General features: G+C 37.2%; 1 protein-coding gene and 1 pseudogene across 5 annotated transcripts; both read left to right on the top strand.

The window, feature by feature from the left end:
• Positions 1–1,117: 1,117 nt before the first annotated feature.
• Positions 1,118–6,817, top strand: LOC131322541 (signal recognition particle subunit SRP54 2-like; annotated as a pseudogene).
• A 1,856-nt stretch (positions 6,818–8,673) lies between these two features.
• Positions 8,674–17,931, top strand: LOC131322540 (uncharacterized). 5 transcript variants are annotated; one of them, XR_009198874.1, is made up of 15 exons: positions 8,682–8,838; positions 9,671–9,775; positions 9,883–10,026; positions 10,387–10,503; positions 10,896–11,006; positions 11,187–11,249; positions 11,334–11,460; positions 11,763–11,845; positions 12,141–12,357; positions 14,091–14,218; positions 15,905–15,973; positions 16,117–16,237; positions 16,695–16,840; positions 16,937–17,126; positions 17,586–17,931. XR_009198874.1 is itself a non-coding variant. In XM_058353898.1 (14 exons), the coding sequence occupies exons 1-13, from the start codon at positions 8,704–8,706 to the stop codon at positions 16,796–16,798; spliced, it is 1,524 nt and encodes a 507-aa protein (XP_058209881.1). In that variant the 5' UTR covers positions 8,674–8,703; the 3' UTR covers positions 16,799–16,840; positions 17,565–17,931. The 5 variants fall into 5 exon arrangements, 3 of the variants coding, with proteins under 3 accessions (XP_058209881.1, XP_058209880.1, XP_058209882.1); XR_009198873.1 differs by having other exon boundaries at positions 17,565–17,931; XM_058353898.1 differs by lacking the exon at positions 16,937–17,126 and having other exon boundaries at positions 8,674–8,838; positions 17,565–17,931.
• Positions 17,932–18,526: the final 595 nt, after the last annotated feature.

Below are 18,526 nucleotides of genomic sequence, written 5' to 3'. Positions count from 1 at the left end.
TTTTCAAACTCAAAAATAATGTAAATGTAAATAAAAATTAATTTTTAAATTTTTTTTGCACCGTATAAAAGATCTTAATGAGATCTATCAAATAAGATCCATATTGGTAGGAAAATTATTTGCGTAAATACATTATTTTTTAGCTTGAAATTACCTTCTTAAAAAATAAGGACTTAAATCGAGTTGTGGAACGGAGCCTAATCCTTAGGGCTAGACCCAATGAGGTTGGAGACATTGATTACAACTCTCAAATGAATTTTTAGATCTCTTCAAATTAGAACTCTTTTTAATTTAGGAAGTATCGAAATTTCCATTTATTCTCTCTTCGTTCGAATTGATCCTAATCCATCCTATTTTTGTATTGGTTGAGTTCAGTTTGATTGGGCCACCCCACACCTTTTTGGGACGGCGGTGGATGAAGTGATAATTTTGGTTGTCACATCATTTTGTTGGTGATTTGGTTGTTCTAACTAAAAAAACACAAAGCAAAAAGGAGAGATTGAACGAAAAAAATCAAAAGAAATAGTATAATGCATGACACAAACATTTTAGAAAAATCAATTTGGTATATTTCAGTAAGCTAAGGATTCAAAGTACTGATCTCATGATCAATTGGGTGAGTGCGAGAGAGGGGGAACATTGGCGAGGGAGAGAAAGAACGTGAGACAAGGAGAGAGAGAATGCAAATTTCAAAACTCTCTCCATTTCGCTTAGGTTTTTATTTTTTAAGTATTTATTTTATATTTTACGAGACAGATGATTCTCTCATAATATATTAATTATAATTTTAAAAATAAATACTTATTTTAAAAAATAAGTATTTATTATAATTGGTGGAACGCATTAATAAAAAGAGTTTTAATTTCCTTTGGAGAGATGTGATGAGAATAAATTAATCTAATGTGTTGTATCTTTACGGCTCATAATTTGTCGTTCTTTTATCTTGCCGCGTCGTCACTCTACTCCAAAGAACTCTACCAAAAGTGAAATTATACGATAGTCCAATTGAATTAGGAACATGCGGTTGTAAAGTGGTTCGGAGTACCGGACTATTCAATAATTACTCCTACAAATAGCCGACGTTACTATAAAAAAACGTCACGCAGTACCACTCTACCAACATATTAATACTCCTCTTCGATCGTTTCGCCGCTGCAAAATCTCCGTTCTTTCTTTCTAGCCATCGACACCCGTCCGTCCTCGATCATCAACCCTTGAAGTAGTCGCCAACCAGAACCAGTACCGCTTCGACAATGGTGTTGGGGGAGTTAGGGGGTAGAATCGCGCGTGCTATTCAACAGATGAGCGACGCGACGATCGTCGACGAGAACGTACTCAACGAATGCCTCAGAGAGATCACTCGGGCTCTCCTTCAGGCCGACGTCCGCTTCGAACTCGTCCGCGACATGCAGACCAATATCAAAAACGTCGTCAACCTCGGTCGCCTTGCCGCTGGCCTCAACAAGCGTAACATCATTCAACAGGTAATTATTATTAAGGTTTTCACTCGCTGGCATGGCATGTATTGTTTCCTAAGTATGATTCGGTTGATTTTCGAATGCAAAATTGCGCGGTTTCCTCAAGTTTTTTCAAATGTCACCCCCCCCCCCCCAAGAAAGTGTGTTTGGACTAACTTTTTGAGTATTATTGTTACTGTCTTTTGGTTGTTCTTTCTAAATTTGATAATTAGTTGTTTTCTCCGAATCTGATATCAACTTTGTGCTGAACCTTTTGGATTAATCATTTGTCCCGACTAGATAACCAAATAAAGAAAAAAATGATGAGAGAGAATTTCAAAAAGTTGAAATTGTCTTTTGGCAGCCTCAAGAGAGTTGGGCCTGGAGGGACAGGAAAGCACAGAGCTTGTGCAGGGATAATTATTGGGTGCAACAACTGTTAACAAGTAGTAAGAGACCTTTTGGGTTACCATAGTAGCAGTGCATGATTTTCTCTTGGGGTCACCTGACCCATGCCTTACATGCCGGCGTCGCCTCTGAGTGGAATATCTCAGTTAGAATCTTTGATTCAGCATAAGTGAGGTTCTATTGTTTTGCTTAGCTTGTTTTAGTTGTGCTTGACAGCCTGTTTTATGCCTGATCTGATAAACAATCTCTCCTGCAATCTAAGAATGCAAACAATGTTGCGAGAGTTTCTTAGGCTTTGTTGCGTCGCCTTTCGGGGGGATGGCTTGCTCAGCCGAGTTTCGTATGTCCTTCTGGGATAGTGTAACTAACTTCAACGTAATATCTATTAATCTATATCTATAAAATTTCTTTCGAGGGAGAAGAAAAGAAGAAAAAAAAATTGCTGACTTTTCCCCTCTCATCTTATTGACTTTATATGGTTTGCAACTGTCTAACACTTGTAATGGTCACTCTCCTTGTTGCCGATATGTTGGACAAGTCAAATTGGTTAGTGTTTGATGTTTGGATCAAGAAAATAAGCATTGATGTTTTGTATATTTCCAATCGAGGTCGTTTCTTGCGTACACATTGTACAAATTTCTTTCATAAAGACAGCAAAGAAATCAACGAGATGTTTTATTTCTAATCTCAAAATATATCTTCACTCTTTATGCTTCTCAAAATTGCTCTTGGTAAGAGATGTCCCTCATAGAGTCCAAGTCTTATGGCACTTGTCTACGAATAAACATTGAAGTGCTGCCTGAAAGGCTGAAACTATGGACTTATTTTCAAATTAGGACACCTACAATAAGTGTCGAACACAGTTCTAGCCTCTGGGGCAGTTCACCTAAGATTTTCACTTAAACTTTCTTTTTGTGGTTTGAGATCACTGTTCCATCAGATTCTTGATTCTTCTTTCTATATTGCAATGTTTTTTTTGTACTACTATTGTAAGTATGTTAATTTTCTTTCAGGCAATTTTCAACGAGCTTTGCAAAATGTTGGATACTGGGAAGCCTTCTTTCACTCCAAAGAAAGGGAAAACAAGTGTAGTGATGTTTGTTGGTCTGCAAGGTATATTTTCTCTCTCAGATGATGCTTGCTTTGATTGATTCCGATCATCTTTACCTCCTATGAGAGGTTTCATGTACAGTATGTACTTGCATTAATTTGGAAGGCTTTGCATATCATCAGCTATATACTCTACAATGAGTATGCATGTTGGTTAATCTATTGACGGGCTTTGTCTTTTTCTGAATTCACGGATTCAACGCATGATTTATTTGTTTGTGTGTACTTTCAGGATCTGGTAAAACCACAACGTGTACAAAGTATGCACATTACTACCAAAAGAAGGGGTGGAAACCAGCTCTGGTGTGCGCAGATACTTTTAGAGCTGGTGCTTTTGATCAATTGAAACAGAATGCCACTAAAGCTAAGATTCCTTTTTATGGAAGGTAAATATATCTCTTTTGTCTTTCAACTTGTACAATTTTTTTTTTTATCAGCAAAGAAAGGTTTCCGTATCATTAATAAAAATGATACAAAATAGAAATCTTGTGTAGTGGCACACCAGGGAGCATCATGCATAAACGGTAGTACCTCACCTATCACTACGCCTCACCTCACTTCAACTTGTACAAGTTGTAATGTCTTACAATGTGTTTTTAAATGGTTCAGTTGAAATGTAAAAGCGCAATGAAAAATGTGACGGATAATGTGTCGCACTTAGGTTTCAAACTTTCAAGTGCCGTCAACTTGTCTGTTTTTTCAACATTGGGTTTATTCTTCAATACTCTATGTATTTATGTATCTAGTTATGGATAACCCCATGGCCCATCCATTTCTAGTTTAGAGAACAAAAAATATAGCTAGGTCATGAGTCTAGGAGTGGAAGGAAATATAGTTTTATTGGTCAACAAATACATAACAGTGCCTGCTAATCTTTGAAATTGTTCACTGGCACAAAAGTTTTATTGTTTGGTTTTCATTTTTTTACAAAACCCCCTTATATTTTTTGGCAGAACCCATAGTTATTGTTCGTTTCATGGATTTCCCTCTTTGGATATGTGAACCTGTCATTGTTGTTGTATGTATAGCAGTATAGCTTATGCAACTCAGTGATTTAGATTTCAATTTTTATTGCACCATTCATTAAAGTTATGTGGTTTTGTTTCAGCTATGTGGAGTCAGATCCTGTTCAGATTGCAATCGAAGGAGTAGCTAGATTCAAGGAGGAGAACTGCGATCTCATAATTGTTGATACCAGTGGACGTCACAAACAAGAAGCCGCTCTCTTCGAAGAAATGCGTCAAGTTTCTGAAGCAATGGTATTGTGTTCATATTGCTGCAGTCTCATGGCATTGTTTATTAGGATTGCTAATTTCTTTTCTTGAATCTTCCAGAACCCAGATCTGGCTATATTTGTTATGGATGGCAGTATTGGTCAAGCAGCATATGATCAAGCTCAAGCTTTCAATCAAAGTGTCGCTGTTGGAGCTTTGATTGTAACTAAGATGGATGGTCATGCAAAAGGTGGCGGTGCATTGAGTGCGTAAGTGTCATAGACTATGCTTTCGACAACTTTCTTCCATGTCATCATCTTTTTGTTCTTTTTTTAATTGGGCAACGATGAGTTTAGGCCCAAGCATGTGAGGCACCGGCTCTGATCCCACAGGCTGCACCTTTTTTTCTCTTGACGATTTTTCCTCTACTCTGAGTGCATGTTCTCCTAGGGAGTTATTACCCACCCTGACACAAGTAGGCATTGGAGAACTCGGTAGAAATAATTAGCTCCTCTCTTCTTTTATCTAAGTTGAGGGATGGAAGTCCTTGTGCAATCAGTAGACTTTACCCGTGTTTAGTGTTTACCACAATTAGGCGAGGCCTAGTTTGGTGTTTGGCTGAGAATGAATCACAACAAGACTGGAAAATTTGTCCTTGCAGTCAGAGATTTTCTAACTTCGGGGTATTTTAACTGCAACCAATTTTTTGATTAGGTCAGACAAATGAGGCGAAATTGGCCCTCCAACCATTTGTGGAGAAAATGATTCTGCCAGCTAACTGTACCTAGTTTCTTTGAAACCATACACCGGCATGTCCGTCTTGTCTATGGCCCCTATTCCCCTTTGTATTCAATTAGTTACTTCAGTGAACAGTGCGTAAAGTTATTCTATGAAAGAATATGAGGCAATCATAAATCATGTTTTTAGGCAGACCTTTCATATTTTTTCCTTTCTACATGCAGAGTGGCTGCAACAAAGAGTCCTCTAATATTCATTGGGACGGGAGAGCATATGCATGAGTTTGAAGTTTTCAATGTTAAACCATTTGTCAAACGGCTTCTGGGTAAGCGCCTCTCCCTTTCCATCATAATGCTTTGTGGTTTGAGGAATTAAGTTTTTTTTTTAGTTCAAATTCATGACTCTCAATATAAATATGCTGATTCTTTTTGTTCTGTTTCACTTTTATTTCAATTAGGCATGGGTGACTTGTCTAGTTTCATTGATAGAATTCAAGATGTTGTACCAACGGATCAACAACCCGAGCATACGCAGAAACTTTTAGAAGGAAACTTTACCTTGCGGATTATGTATGAGCGTTATCAAAGCATACTGGAAATGGGTCCTATGGGACAGGTGTGTTTCAATTATTTGGTTCATTCTTAGTTTCATTGAAGCTTGATCAAATATAGAATCGATAATCATGCTCAAAGTGACAAACTGTTTCCTAATCATCTCCTAATAGCTTGACAAAACATCACATGTTCCTTGTTATTTGTGAACTATTTTGCTGTCTTTCACATAAGATTGCATAAGCATTGCTAGATTGGCAATTTGTGATGTCGCAAATTACTGGTGAACTTTATGTGAATTTTTAGTGTGAGCAAGAGCTTCTTTTTGCCTCGCTTAAGTGCACAAGCTACAGTATCTCTGCCTTTTATATTCTCTTTTGCTAATTGAATCCTGGTACGGTGGGTATTTGGATCTCTCTCTCTCTCTCTCTCTCTCTCTCTCTCTCTGTGTGTTGTAGATGATAGATACTGCATTATAATTTTAATGTTCTGCGTAGGTCTTGTCAATGTTTCCCAGATTTAGTGCAGAGTTGATGCCAAAAGGCCAGGAAAAGGAAAGCCAAGCAAATGCAGAGTTGATGCCAAAAGGCCAGGAAAAGGAAATCCAAGCAAAGATGAAATGTTGCATGGTTATGATGGATTCAATGACTAACAAAGGCAAGTGACGTTTGGCAATTAAGGTGGAGTACCTATTGTTCTTTTGGTTGTAAAACTAATGATACTCAACAAAGTTCAATACTCCATCTAACTGTGGAAATATTGAATGCTAATACGTTGCTGTCTTGGATAGTAGCAACTACCAACCTTGCGGGATAGTACAAATCAGTCTGAATTTTTCTGTAATTTAAATAAAATGCAGAATTGGATGATATCGACCCAAAGCTCATGGGCTCAAGGACTATGCGGATAGCAAGGGGATCAGGTCGACAGGTTGCAGAAGTGATTGAAATGCTGGACGAGTACAAGCGATGGGCCAATTTTTGGAGGAGTAAGATGAAGGGACTTCTCAAGATTCCGAAGAAAGGAGGAATGAGTTCCTTGTCCCGCTACATGAATACACAACACATGAGCAAAGTCCTTCCCCCACAGATGATGAAGCAGATTGGTGGCATGTATGGGTTACAAAATTTGATGAAGCAAATCGGCTCCAGTAAACCATGATGGGGATGTTTGGAGGTGGTGGTAAGTAGTATGAAAAAACTAGCACAATGAAAGCTGATACATTTAGGGGCTCGAGTGATTTTCTAGTTTGTACTCCGGGGTCTATGGGTCATTAGCTGTAATTAGGGGGACTTCAGTGTAAGATTTTGTTCAATTTGTTTGATTGGTTTTTTTGGTGGAGTTTGTTAGCCAACGGTTATAAAAAAACAACAATGCTACATACACAACAATCTAAACACAATCTCTCACGTACATGTGGGGTCTAAACATAATAGTGTGTGTGGAGCTCACATGTATATGAGAGATTTTGTTTGAATTGTTGTATGGATAACATTTTTGTATAAAAAAAATGAGGGGAGATTCGGGGTCGATCATTTTGCTAAAGTTCCAAAAAACCTATGGGCAGTCAGTAGTGTACACCACATTGCGTGGGACCTATTCCGGAAATCCACACTTGTGATCGGAATTGGCTTTATTTGGACATTAGTAAAAATTTGATTGATTTTCGTTCCTGAAGTTGTTGGGACAAAAACTGAATAGATTGATTAAGCTTTTGCCGATATCCGTACTAGCTGATCTTTTCCTGGGGCCTTGAAAAGATAATGCAACAACTCTTACCGAATTTTCATATCCTAATCTGTTATTATTATTATTATTATTATTATTATACATAAGAAAAAGGACAAAACAAAGGGGTTGTGGGATATTATTGCTTTTTAAGATTCTGAATTGTGTATTCGAGATAATAGAAGTAAGAGTTTTGTTAACGTGTTCCGATGGTATTGGTATCTGTATAATAGATTATGCAGATGGGTTTTTTAGGGAAGGTATAACCACAATCCAAAAAGCTTCTCCGCGGGTGATTTTTGGATTCTGCATTCCTTTGTTCATTTTTCAAAATACATTTTGACAGGATACATTTTACTATCATCTCCCAAACATGCAAAATGCAAACATTTAGAGGGCCCGTTTAGGAGTCTAATTTTTTATTTATTTTTTTGCATTTTGCATTTTGCATTGTAAATTATAGATTATTGGCTAGTGGTCAAAATATATAATGAATATGTAGGGTGTTTAAGCGATACGTGTAGAACAAAACTTGCAACAGATTAGTGTTTGAGAGGATAATCCTCCAAATAGATTATCAATTGGTTTTTTAATTATGTTGCTGACAGTTATGTATTCAGGTATTGTCCTTTTGACATGAAATTTTAAATAGTTTTAGTTAAAATATCTTCACAAATACTTGTGTTCCTTATTTAAAAGTCTCTATCTTTTTAGATATGACATTAATTATTAATTATTATTAATTAAAATATATGAACATTACTTGTAAATATTAGTATTAAAAATGGTGAATTTGTCATGATGCTTTTTGCTAATCTATCATGTGTTTTTTTTTTTTTTGGGTTGAACAGAAATACCTATCAGGTGTTTGGTGGAAGAGTTGTTGGTTGGATGTTTGTGAAATAAACATTGAAACTACATGGAGTTTATAATAATTTATCATACGTTTGAAGGTTATCTGTTATTAAGGCAAACATCAAGAGTCGTCAGTGAAATTTACCCATTTTTTAAAGTATACTGATAGAATATTTAGGTTAAACTACAATATAGTAGGGAAAATGATTTCAACGCTCCATTTTTATTCAATGACACTTTTTATGGTTTTTATTCACGTGAAAGTATCAAATTGTCCTTCATATGAAAAAAATGACCCAAGAGGTAAGGAAAAATTAGTTATTTTCACCTCAATGAAAAGACAAAAAACAAAAGTGCCAATAAATAATATGAGAGTGTGAAAATCATTTCTCCACAATATTTGTAAAATAAACTCGTGGTGGGCAATAGGGTGAGATGAACATCAGGCCCAACCCTATCCGATTCTGATTTAAAGAAAAAAAAAAAACAAATTCTCCAAATCCGGCCCGTACATTTTTTTTTACGGAAACCCGATCCAATCGGGTCGGGGCGGAGTAATTGCGATCCCTACAGGCTACAAGCCTCTCCAACCATCTTTTCGGTACCCTTTTCCTCTCTGTGTCTCTATCTCTCTCTCCAACCATGAAGCTGCAACCTGTCCACAACCACGGGCAACGGACTATACTTTTCAAATCCCATCACTCAGCCAAAAATACCGTACCCCCCAAGATTCAAGCTTGCCTTCCCAAACAAGATCTAAAGGGCCAATCCGTCGCTGTAAGTCACTCTCCACGCTTCACCTTTCTTCCCATATTATTGCAGAGCTTTGTATAAGTGAAATGCCTAAATGGGTAGTTGATTATTGAGCATTGCTAGTTTCTTTGGAGCTCCAGTTATGAGGACGAGTTGCATGGATGAGTACAAACTTCAGCTGCACACGTGGGTGAATCCAAGGATTTTTGTCCAGTGGGGCAGAATCTTTTTTTTCCTGTTTCGACAGTCAGGTTTACGGATCAACTTACACGCATCTCAACTAATCCCAGAAAATTGATGTGGTTCTTAGCCATCTGGTTGTACCCTTGACTTTCGGAAGAGGTCTGGGTTCGAGTCTATGGAGAGTCAAACCCCTTTGGTTGTTAATCCACTAATGCTTCTCTAACCCCTACTGATCTAACCCCTACTGATCTAACCCCTACTGGTATACAATATTGACAACAACAAAAAAAGAACGAATCCCCAAAATGGAAGGGGCAAAATCTTTGTTACAACCACACAGAAACTAAGTTGCCCGTTAATAAATCCTTAATCAAAACTGAACCCTAGTTAATTATCTGTAAATAAAACACATCGTCTGCCTCTGTCTTGCACGGGCATTCAAAGGTGCATATGTATAAATGCATGCACCTATGGGTTTCTGCAAATAGACCTGACCCATAAATTATATAGTTTACGGCGGGATTACAGTTTAAAACTGACAACTTTGCAATGTTTTGTATCATTTTCTCTATTCCAGTTATTGTCATTTAAATGGTGGTTACCATAATTCTGTTGCTATTGGGTAGATTTAAAACGGATATTGGGAATTACCAAGATTACATTGTTAATGTAGGTTATAGGTCTAGGAAAATCTGGAGTAGCAGCAGTGAAACTTGCTCTTGCAAGAGGTGCTTCAGTTGTAGCGGTTGATCAAAATGAGAATTTGGATCCACTAGAGGTACATCGTATGACATTGCTACTTAGTGGTTTCATTGCGTTTAGAGCACATCTGCCTCTTTCCTGCGTTGAGACATTGACAAAGTTGTAAATTCTCCATTGTTGCAGAAAGATCCTCTATTTTCGAAACATAACAACGTGAAGACAATTCTTGGTCACTTTGATGAACGCCTGTTCAGAGATGCCGATAGAGTAGTTGTTTCACCTGGAGTTCCTCTTGAAACTAATGGTCTTTCATCGCTGTTGCACTCGGTAAGCATGGCTGCATGTTGGTCTACTGTCTACCTGAAATGACTAATTAAGTTAATCACATCGTCTTTACCGTGATTTGACTCAGTCATTTATCTGGGTGTGGCTGTGTATGTCTTCTAGTTGGATAAATCATGCCCTAATTTATATTTTTATTAAAGATAATAAGACACGATAATTTTAGCATACCAGGGCCAAGCATCTGTGTCTATCCATCACTAACTACAGACTCATAGGCATAAATAGTCCGCTAGCATGTGCAACTGTGAGCAAATAGCTCTGTGGTTATATATGCTTACTATCAGGAATGTTTCGCTAAACTGACCTTGTTGGTAGGTAACATTTCATCTTTATAACCTGCAGGGAAAACGAGTGATGTCTGAGTTGGATTTTGCAGCTGAGGTTCTTCCAAGCTGCACCAAGATTTTAGCAGTGACAGGAACCAATGGGAAATCTACTGTTGCCACCTTTGCTGGACAGGTTAACTCTGTAATTTGTCCGTTGTTATATGTACTGATGTGACTGAACTAAAACCATTTGCTAATTTGTTTACAAGGGATAACATTTTGTTATTTGAAAAATTGGAACCATAAAAATGGCTAATGGCTTTGTTGGTTGCTTTGTTCCTCGCTTACTCCTAGAATTAGAGTGGCGACCATTCCTTCTACTCAGCTACATTGTTGAGTAAAATATGAGTGAGTGAGTGAGTTATGGAGGCAAGATACATAGACAGATTATTGATTCTGGTGCTAAATTCCAGCATAAGTTATAACTAATCTTTTCTATAAAAAGTTGCTCAGCAAGTCTACTACAGGAAATAAGGATCAATAATATTTTCTGTAGGGACACTAATTATCTTGAACTCTGGGCAGATGCTTAATCATTTGGACTTTAAGACCTTTGTTGGGGGAAACCTGGGTGTTCCACTTTCAGAAGCAGCTTTACAGTGCTTAACATTGACTCCCCAAAGCCCCATGTTTAAGGCAAGTACGGTTCTTGTTAGATTTTGTTTTCCTTTTGATGTTGGATAAAAAGTTAAACACTTAGGTAGTTTATTGCTTATTCGTTGAACTTCATGCTTCTTAATGTTATTGGCATAGTTTACTTCACAAGGTCAGGATTCGAGAGTACTATTTCCGAGCTCATGAGAAACTTAATTTCAGGTTGCCGTAGTGGAAGTCAGCAGTTACCAGTTGGAGGTTCCTCCTAAACACTTCTCCCCCTCAGTAAGTAGACAGTTGGACTCTGGTTTATTCCCATCCAAGTTTCTTTTCTGCTAGTTCTTTCTGATGTATGCCGAAAATTTCTAGGTTGCAGTGATCTTAAATCTCACTCCTGATCATCTAGAACGACACAAGACAATGGATAACTATGCACTGACTAAATGTCGCATTCTTTCTCACATGAGTGGCAGGAAGATGGGTGTTCTCCCCCTTGGTAAGCATTACTTTGTTTCGTGCGGTGTCTCTAGCTGGTAATTTCTACGATGGGACGAGGACCTTGTTTTCTTTGTGACTCATTGGAGATGGGGGGGAAGCTCAGGTGAATCTTAAAGGATTCTGAGTGTTTTTTGGTGATGATTAAGTACCCTTCCTTTGGCTCAATTGTTTATCTCACCCATGAAGTTCCTCTTGGCATTTGTTTATCTTACCCATGAAGTTCCTTTTGGCATTTTTCTTAGTAAGTTGATCTGCCTTTTGTAGTGCATTTTTTAAATCTTATTGTTTGTTTTTGTGCAGGAAACCAGCATTTGAATGATGCTATGAGAAGTTTTGCTAATGATCTTAATCTTGCTTGGGTAGGAGCCTTTCCAGGTGTAAGAGTAAGAACAATAAATCTCTTAGCATTTTGTGCGAGTTCGGAGATCTGGGTTGTTATATCTCTTGAAGCGCATTTCTCGTGCATGAAGTTTTGGATTGGCTACACACATGAACACCAGCTATATGTGTTGAAAATCTCTAGATACGTAATGTATTATTATTACAGTAGAGAAGTATAAAGAAAGTGCTGAAGAACCTGTGCCCTGATTTGATGCTCAGAATCTTTCATGAAAATTGCTTACTTATTTGTTTGAATCTAAGTTTACAATTTTAACATTGCTTAGTTATGTTGCAAAGATCAATTTGGATGCAAAGGTTGCCAGCTTCAGAATACCTGGTGTTGAAAAGGTTTCAGAACTACAATTGGGTGCAATGAAGACAATTGGAATGCACAACTATCATAATGCTGCAGTGGCTGCATTATCAGTTATTGGACTTGATATTGCTATTGATGTTGAAGCCATTAGTTCAACAATTGGGAAATTGGAGGTTCCACCTCATCGGATGCAAATTGGTGAGTCAAAACCTGACATAGACAGACGCCATCTTGGTCATGCCATTGAATTTACATTAATGACATGCACTTTTGGAAAATAATTTTTTGTCTGTTTCCCCAGAATTGATTCTATATCTCTATTGGCCCCGTTTCTGTATGTCACAAACCAAAGGACTCATCAAGTGAAGCACTTGAATGGCACACCATATACTTACAGTTTTATGCTTCAGATAAGATATTGTTTCAATCAACTTTGACCTAGAGTTTTACAATCCGTTTAACTTGTCAATAGCTTTTTTACTGTTCCACTTCCAAGCTCGTTTGATGGGCCATTTGTTAGGCTTGATATTTACATGGCCATTGCTAATACTGGCTAGTGGCCAGTGGACATTAAATCTTCAAAACTTTTACTTTTTCTCCCCCTATGCTGGGTCTATGATTTCTCATGGTTCTGCAGGGTTATCCCTTATTTCGTTTAAAGGGAATATATTTACTCATTGAGAATTCATCACCTTGACATCACTATAAGGCACTGAACCACATCGATTTTGACTGGATTTTGTAAATAATTATGGATCCTTTCAGTTTATGTTTTTGAGTATTTCATAGGAAATTTTGCCAATTTGGCAGGGCTCATCAGTGACATTTGAGACTTGAGAAAATTCACAATGGCTCAGTGTATCGACAGGAGTGTTTCACAACTTATCTTGCTAAAATAAATATTGGGCAAGCAATATTCTTATCCTTTACAAGAAAGAAAGTGTCATGCTGTCCTGATTAAAAAAATTAAGTTCCGAGCTACTACAAACAATCTGCTAAATGTAAAGGTGGTTTAACAAATAATTCAGCACCCTAGTACAGCATTCAAACTTTATTTTTATTCTCCTTTTCATTTTTAATTGATGGCAATCAAATGCATTACTGTAATTTACTTAAAAATGGAGGATCCATAAAATTCGCGAGGTTGCAAGATAGAGATGTTCTTGGACTTGAAGTTCTGAAGTTACTTTTCTTCTCATAAATTTAATTGAATTTGGTTGTTTATAGATCTGATTGAAGGGGATTGGAAGTTGTTTCTGTCTGAAATAGAAAAATGGATTATCTTTGTTTGATTTGTATTTTTATGAAATGCTATTCTAGGCGGATAAGAATAAGGGTAGAAGAGATGTGGCTGTGGGAGCAACTTATGAAATGAAAGACTGCACATTATAACATAGTTGAAAAATGTATCTTATGCCATTTGGATGACTGAGCAGGAATAGCAATAGTCCTTGTCTTTCGAGAGGCCACAACTTGCAACACGGGGACACGCAAACATGTGGGGGACAAGGCAAAATATGTATGGGACACAACATGTGGCATGTCCAATAAATTTTAATTAATATTTTAGGGGGGCACGGCAGAGACACGGGATGGACATGTGAGGTTCACGGCAGGGACACAAGGGTTAAATATACAATTTTTAAAAAATTTTGGGAGGTAAATGTGTGCTACTTAAATATTTTGGGTTGAAAGTGTAATATGACATATATATGATGCTTATATATATTGAAGCTTCATTCTCATACATCTAACTATATTTTTACTGGTATAAAATTAATATTATTTATTTATTTTTGTTGTGTCTGTGTCCCCATTTTTTAGGAAATACCGTCTCCCGTGTCCATATCTGTGTTTGTGTCTGTATCCGTGCTACTTAGCTTGTGAATATGTAGTACTGATCGCTGAAAATTTTCCTGCTATTAATGCAGTACACAGAGATAATCGTGGGGTCATATGGGTGGATGACAGCAAGGCAACGAATGTCGAAGCATCATACACTGGACTGGTGGGTTTAAAGGGACAAAAATCAGTCATTCTTCTTGGTGGCCTTGCAAAGGTTGTAATGTCTCTATCTCCTGAGTTCTGTAATGACTTCCGCATGCTTGTTGAGATCTACAATTGTGTAATAAGTGCAACACTGGCATATCATGATTTAACCCACTTGAGTCGCGGACAACATAAAAGACTTCTCAAGAACTTTTCTAGGTGATTGTGTCATATCTATGGTAGCAATAATGTTATGCATGTTGATGTGCATGGAATAAGGTGTTGTAAAAAAGGTCCTTAGAACATTCTTTTAACTTGTGTTTGGGTTGCTATGACTCTGAATTAACTTGGCCAATGATGGTCTTTGAAGTAGATCTGCATACAACAAGTGCTTCGCTGGTTGAGCTGTTATATTTGTTTAGAGTTCAAATTCTTACATGTGATCTCCGAAGATTTCTGGCCATATGGAAACTACTTATGGTCATCTTTTATTCTTAGAAATGGATAATGATTTTTGGAGGTTTCGCAATGGTAGCAGAGTTAAGAGTGCCGATCAAAAAAATATGATCGCAGTTAAGAGTCCTCAAGACTGCATGATCTACTCCGTCAATTTGCTTAAAGCTTTTATACTTATTCTGTACTGATGTGTATGCTAGTTGTTTATATTTCCCTTAGCGTAATTCATTCTTTTTTACTACAGTTCGAGTTAAAACACTTCCAGATCAGGCGATTTGACATTTAACCTACTTATTTTGATTATTTTTAGTATAAAAGAGATTCGTTGAATGGAGTTTCGTAGACATCGTCTATCCAAATTTAGAACTGTATTCTCCTTGATTTATGGAAGAACCACAGCTTGTGTTGCCGAGGACAGTAGCATGCAAAACGAGGTTTTCCTTAAAGTTTAAGTATCTAAAAAGCCCAGTAAGACTGCACCCTATATCACATGAATTGCTTGAAGAGCAAAACATTTCTAAGATTCATGGACTGCACCCTATGGAAGTGTTGTTTGAACAAAAAAAGTACTTAGATGAGCTTCTGAAAGTTACACGGTCGTTTGTGGCTGAGAGATTTTATTTTTCTGTCGTATATCTGTGAGTATGAAAGAATTTTTGTTCAGCCTTTGACTGGTATTCCTTACAGAAGAAGTGGCTGGGCATGTGTCAAAAGGTGCATGTGCATAGGGCTGAAAACGAACCAAGCTGCTCATAATCGAGCCGATCTCGAGCTCGAGTTTCAGGCTCATATAGTAAACAAGCCGAGCTCTACTCTAAAGCTCGGCTCGTTTAGTAAATGAACAGGGCTTGGCTCATACAAACGAGAAACGAGCCAATCTCGAGCTCAAGTGTAGGGATAGTTTAGTAAACGAGCCGAGCACCGAACACTACAAAGCTTGGCTCGGCCCAGCTCGTTTGCACCCCTATGTGCAAGTCACGGCTACTACTAAACTGAGATGGGCTTGTTTTTTTGTTGTTTTTTCACTTTCGATTTGAGATGAATTGCCATAAAGGCATAAACTATTGTGTTGAACAAAAGATATATGACTCGTCTCAGTTCCGTACCGGTGGTGCGAGAGCCTCGCTGCCCCATTGTTGTGTATTCTGTAGAACCAAAACAAATAGAGGTAGAATGACACAAATTATCTCGCAGTTTTTTGTGTGTGGTATTTTTACTCCCATAACAAGAAAAATCTCACACTCGACCTTTTACATATAAACACCATGCTGGTTCCCTGATATATTGCCTTATTTTGCAGATTCGGCAAGGGTCTAGTGGTTTTGAGCGGCTGTTGGAACCGCTGAAATACCACAGAGGAGTTGTCACTGTATGTGATGTCACCCATGCATCAAATTCATTTGAGTCAGTTTGTATTGGAGTGTCTAGCTTCTTTTGCCTCTGTTTCTGTAAACCTTTTTGGGGAGTATGGGTACGATTTATGAACTAACACGGTTGCACAATTCTATGAAGTTTGGATCTTCAGGAATTATGATTCAGAAGACATTGTCTGCTAATGGTCTGAGTATTCCCTGTGTTAGAGCAACCAATTTGGACGATGCCGTGAAACAAGCAAGGCGTATGACAATCTATGGTTTGTATTTCTTTCCCAATGCAAGAACATACCACCGTAGGTTCTTTCTGTGAAAAATAAACAAATAAAGGTTTTTTCTAAAAAAAATTCTATATTATTTAAGAGTGGATTTTCTCGCTTAATGTAATTGGTATATTAAAGGTGTGGAATGTTGGAGTCTTGTAGGGGGACAAGCTGGAGTCCTTTTGTGCATTAGGTAACCTTGGCATAAGTAATGCTCTCATTTTCAAATTAAGAGGGAAAAAAAATCTCTACAAATGTGGAAAAATGAGGACACAATTTTAGACCAATTGCTTTGAAACACGGATAGTGTTGAAAAAGTCTAGCTTTCCTGATCATATTGACTCTTTATATAGATGACTTATGAGCCTAAAGACTTCTGGTGACTTACTGATTTAGCGAACTTCCTGCCTTATAATACTCAATATTATAAGAATCCACTTGTTGATGACTGTAGGGGACGCGATTGTTTTGAGTCCTGGCTGTGCGAGTTTTGATGAGTTCATAAGTTTTGAGCACAGGGGGAGGGTTTTCCAGGAGTTGGCCCGTTTGTCTGAATAATTGTGTGGGGCGAATTGCTGGCACTGCTGCTTCTCATTGCAGGTAATAGAATCAGTAGATTCAGTACTACAATCCAAAAGTTACCCATAGGAATGAAGACATAATTGAGAGTGCAAAATTTTATTTTATTTTGAACAGCAAATTGAGAGTGCAAATTAACGTACTGAACCTAAGTAAGCCTAGCGTCCCAGTTGAACTTGGTGTCTTTTGAGTCCTTCAGCCGTGCCAATTCATATGAAGCACGTTTCATTGAGTTCAGCTATGCAAATCCTTCTGTCAACTCAAATGGGGCACTCATATGTCTCCAATTTGAAAAACAGCTGCAACAGTGAGTACTATAGTAAGGTGCACTGAGAAATAGTAAGACCAATACTGAAGTGAGATTAGGAAGTACTCATCTTGTTCTAATTAGACAACAGCCACTAATGGCACTTATTTATAAATAAATAAATAAATAAATAAAGCCACTAATGGAAGTACTAAAAATTAATGTGGTGCCCTCATCTTGTTTCCATGTTCCCGCGTTGCACATTTAGGCTTTACTTGACTCATAGATTTGTTGAGGTGTTCATTGAGGAAAATAAAAATGATAGAGCAACTAAAGAAGAAATTTAGGTTTTCACTTTTTTTCCTGTCTTTTTTTTTCTCTCTTCATAAATCCGTCCTCAAATACTTGATCCTAACAAAGTCTTACTGCGTTACGATATCCCTTCGATTAACTTTCTTCCATCTTCATGTTTGAAAAAAGAAACTGATGACATTACAGCGACTGCTCTCACAAGTGCAGGATGCGAACTATGTGCGAGATTATGAATTCTGATGGCTTGATAACTATATTGCTGAAAAAGGAAAGAGAATGGCAAGGTGAATCCTATCAAGCCACTGATTATTTTGACAAGTTGCAGTTCTGGAAGTATGATGCTAAATCAAGAGCGCAGGGATATTTTTCACCCCGGTATAGGTAAATTTCATGAGTCATTGGAGCAGTCGTGACAAGTAGTATTTTGTACAAAACCAGTATATTCAACTTGCATACAACATGATGAAATGTATTGCCTTAATCTTTTTGAAGGGTTTCGCCTGAGAGAAACGCGGTCTTTTTAAATTGAAGATGATGCTCCATGTAGATAAAACTTGTGTTTTAGATTGGAGTAATTTTTGTTGTTGAAGTAAAACAGTCATCAACTTCTCAAGAAAATAAACAGATTATAGGGACCAAATTACCAAGTTGTATTTTTTTGGAAGTTAATTTCTTGAAATGCCAATTAATAATAGGATATTGATTTTGGCACTCTACTTTTAGCCATTAGCATTTCATTTTGTCTCTTTTTTTTCTATTTGAAATTACAACAATACTCTTTAAAGTGAATGGACGGTAACAAAATAAGGGGTAATTTGGTAATTTAAGATGGGATAAAGACAAAAAGTGGAGTGCTAATAGCTAAATGTGGAGTGCCAAAATCACTTTCCTAATATTGTACTCCCTCCGTCCTTTTTTTAAAGTCCAGTATTCTATTTTGAGTTGTCCATTAATAAGTGTCCATTTTGTAAAATTAGTGGGTAAAAGTTGGTACGTTTTTCATTTTGCCCTTAAAATTAGATTTCATTTTGAAAAGTTAGTGAGTAAAAGTGTAATAATGATGTCTTCATAAAGGTTAAATAGGGAAAATAGAGGTAAAAGTTAATGTGAAATGTGTAATGATTGATATTTTCTTAATAAGTTGGAGT

Source organism: Rhododendron vialii, chromosome 4a (assembly GCF_030253575.1).
Source record: "Rhododendron vialii isolate Sample 1 chromosome 4a, ASM3025357v1".
In the NCBI taxonomy this organism is placed as follows: domain Eukaryota; kingdom Viridiplantae; phylum Streptophyta; class Magnoliopsida; order Ericales; family Ericaceae; genus Rhododendron; species Rhododendron vialii.
Note: the sequence above shows the minus strand (reverse complement) of the source record. Positions and strands in the feature narration are given on the sequence as shown.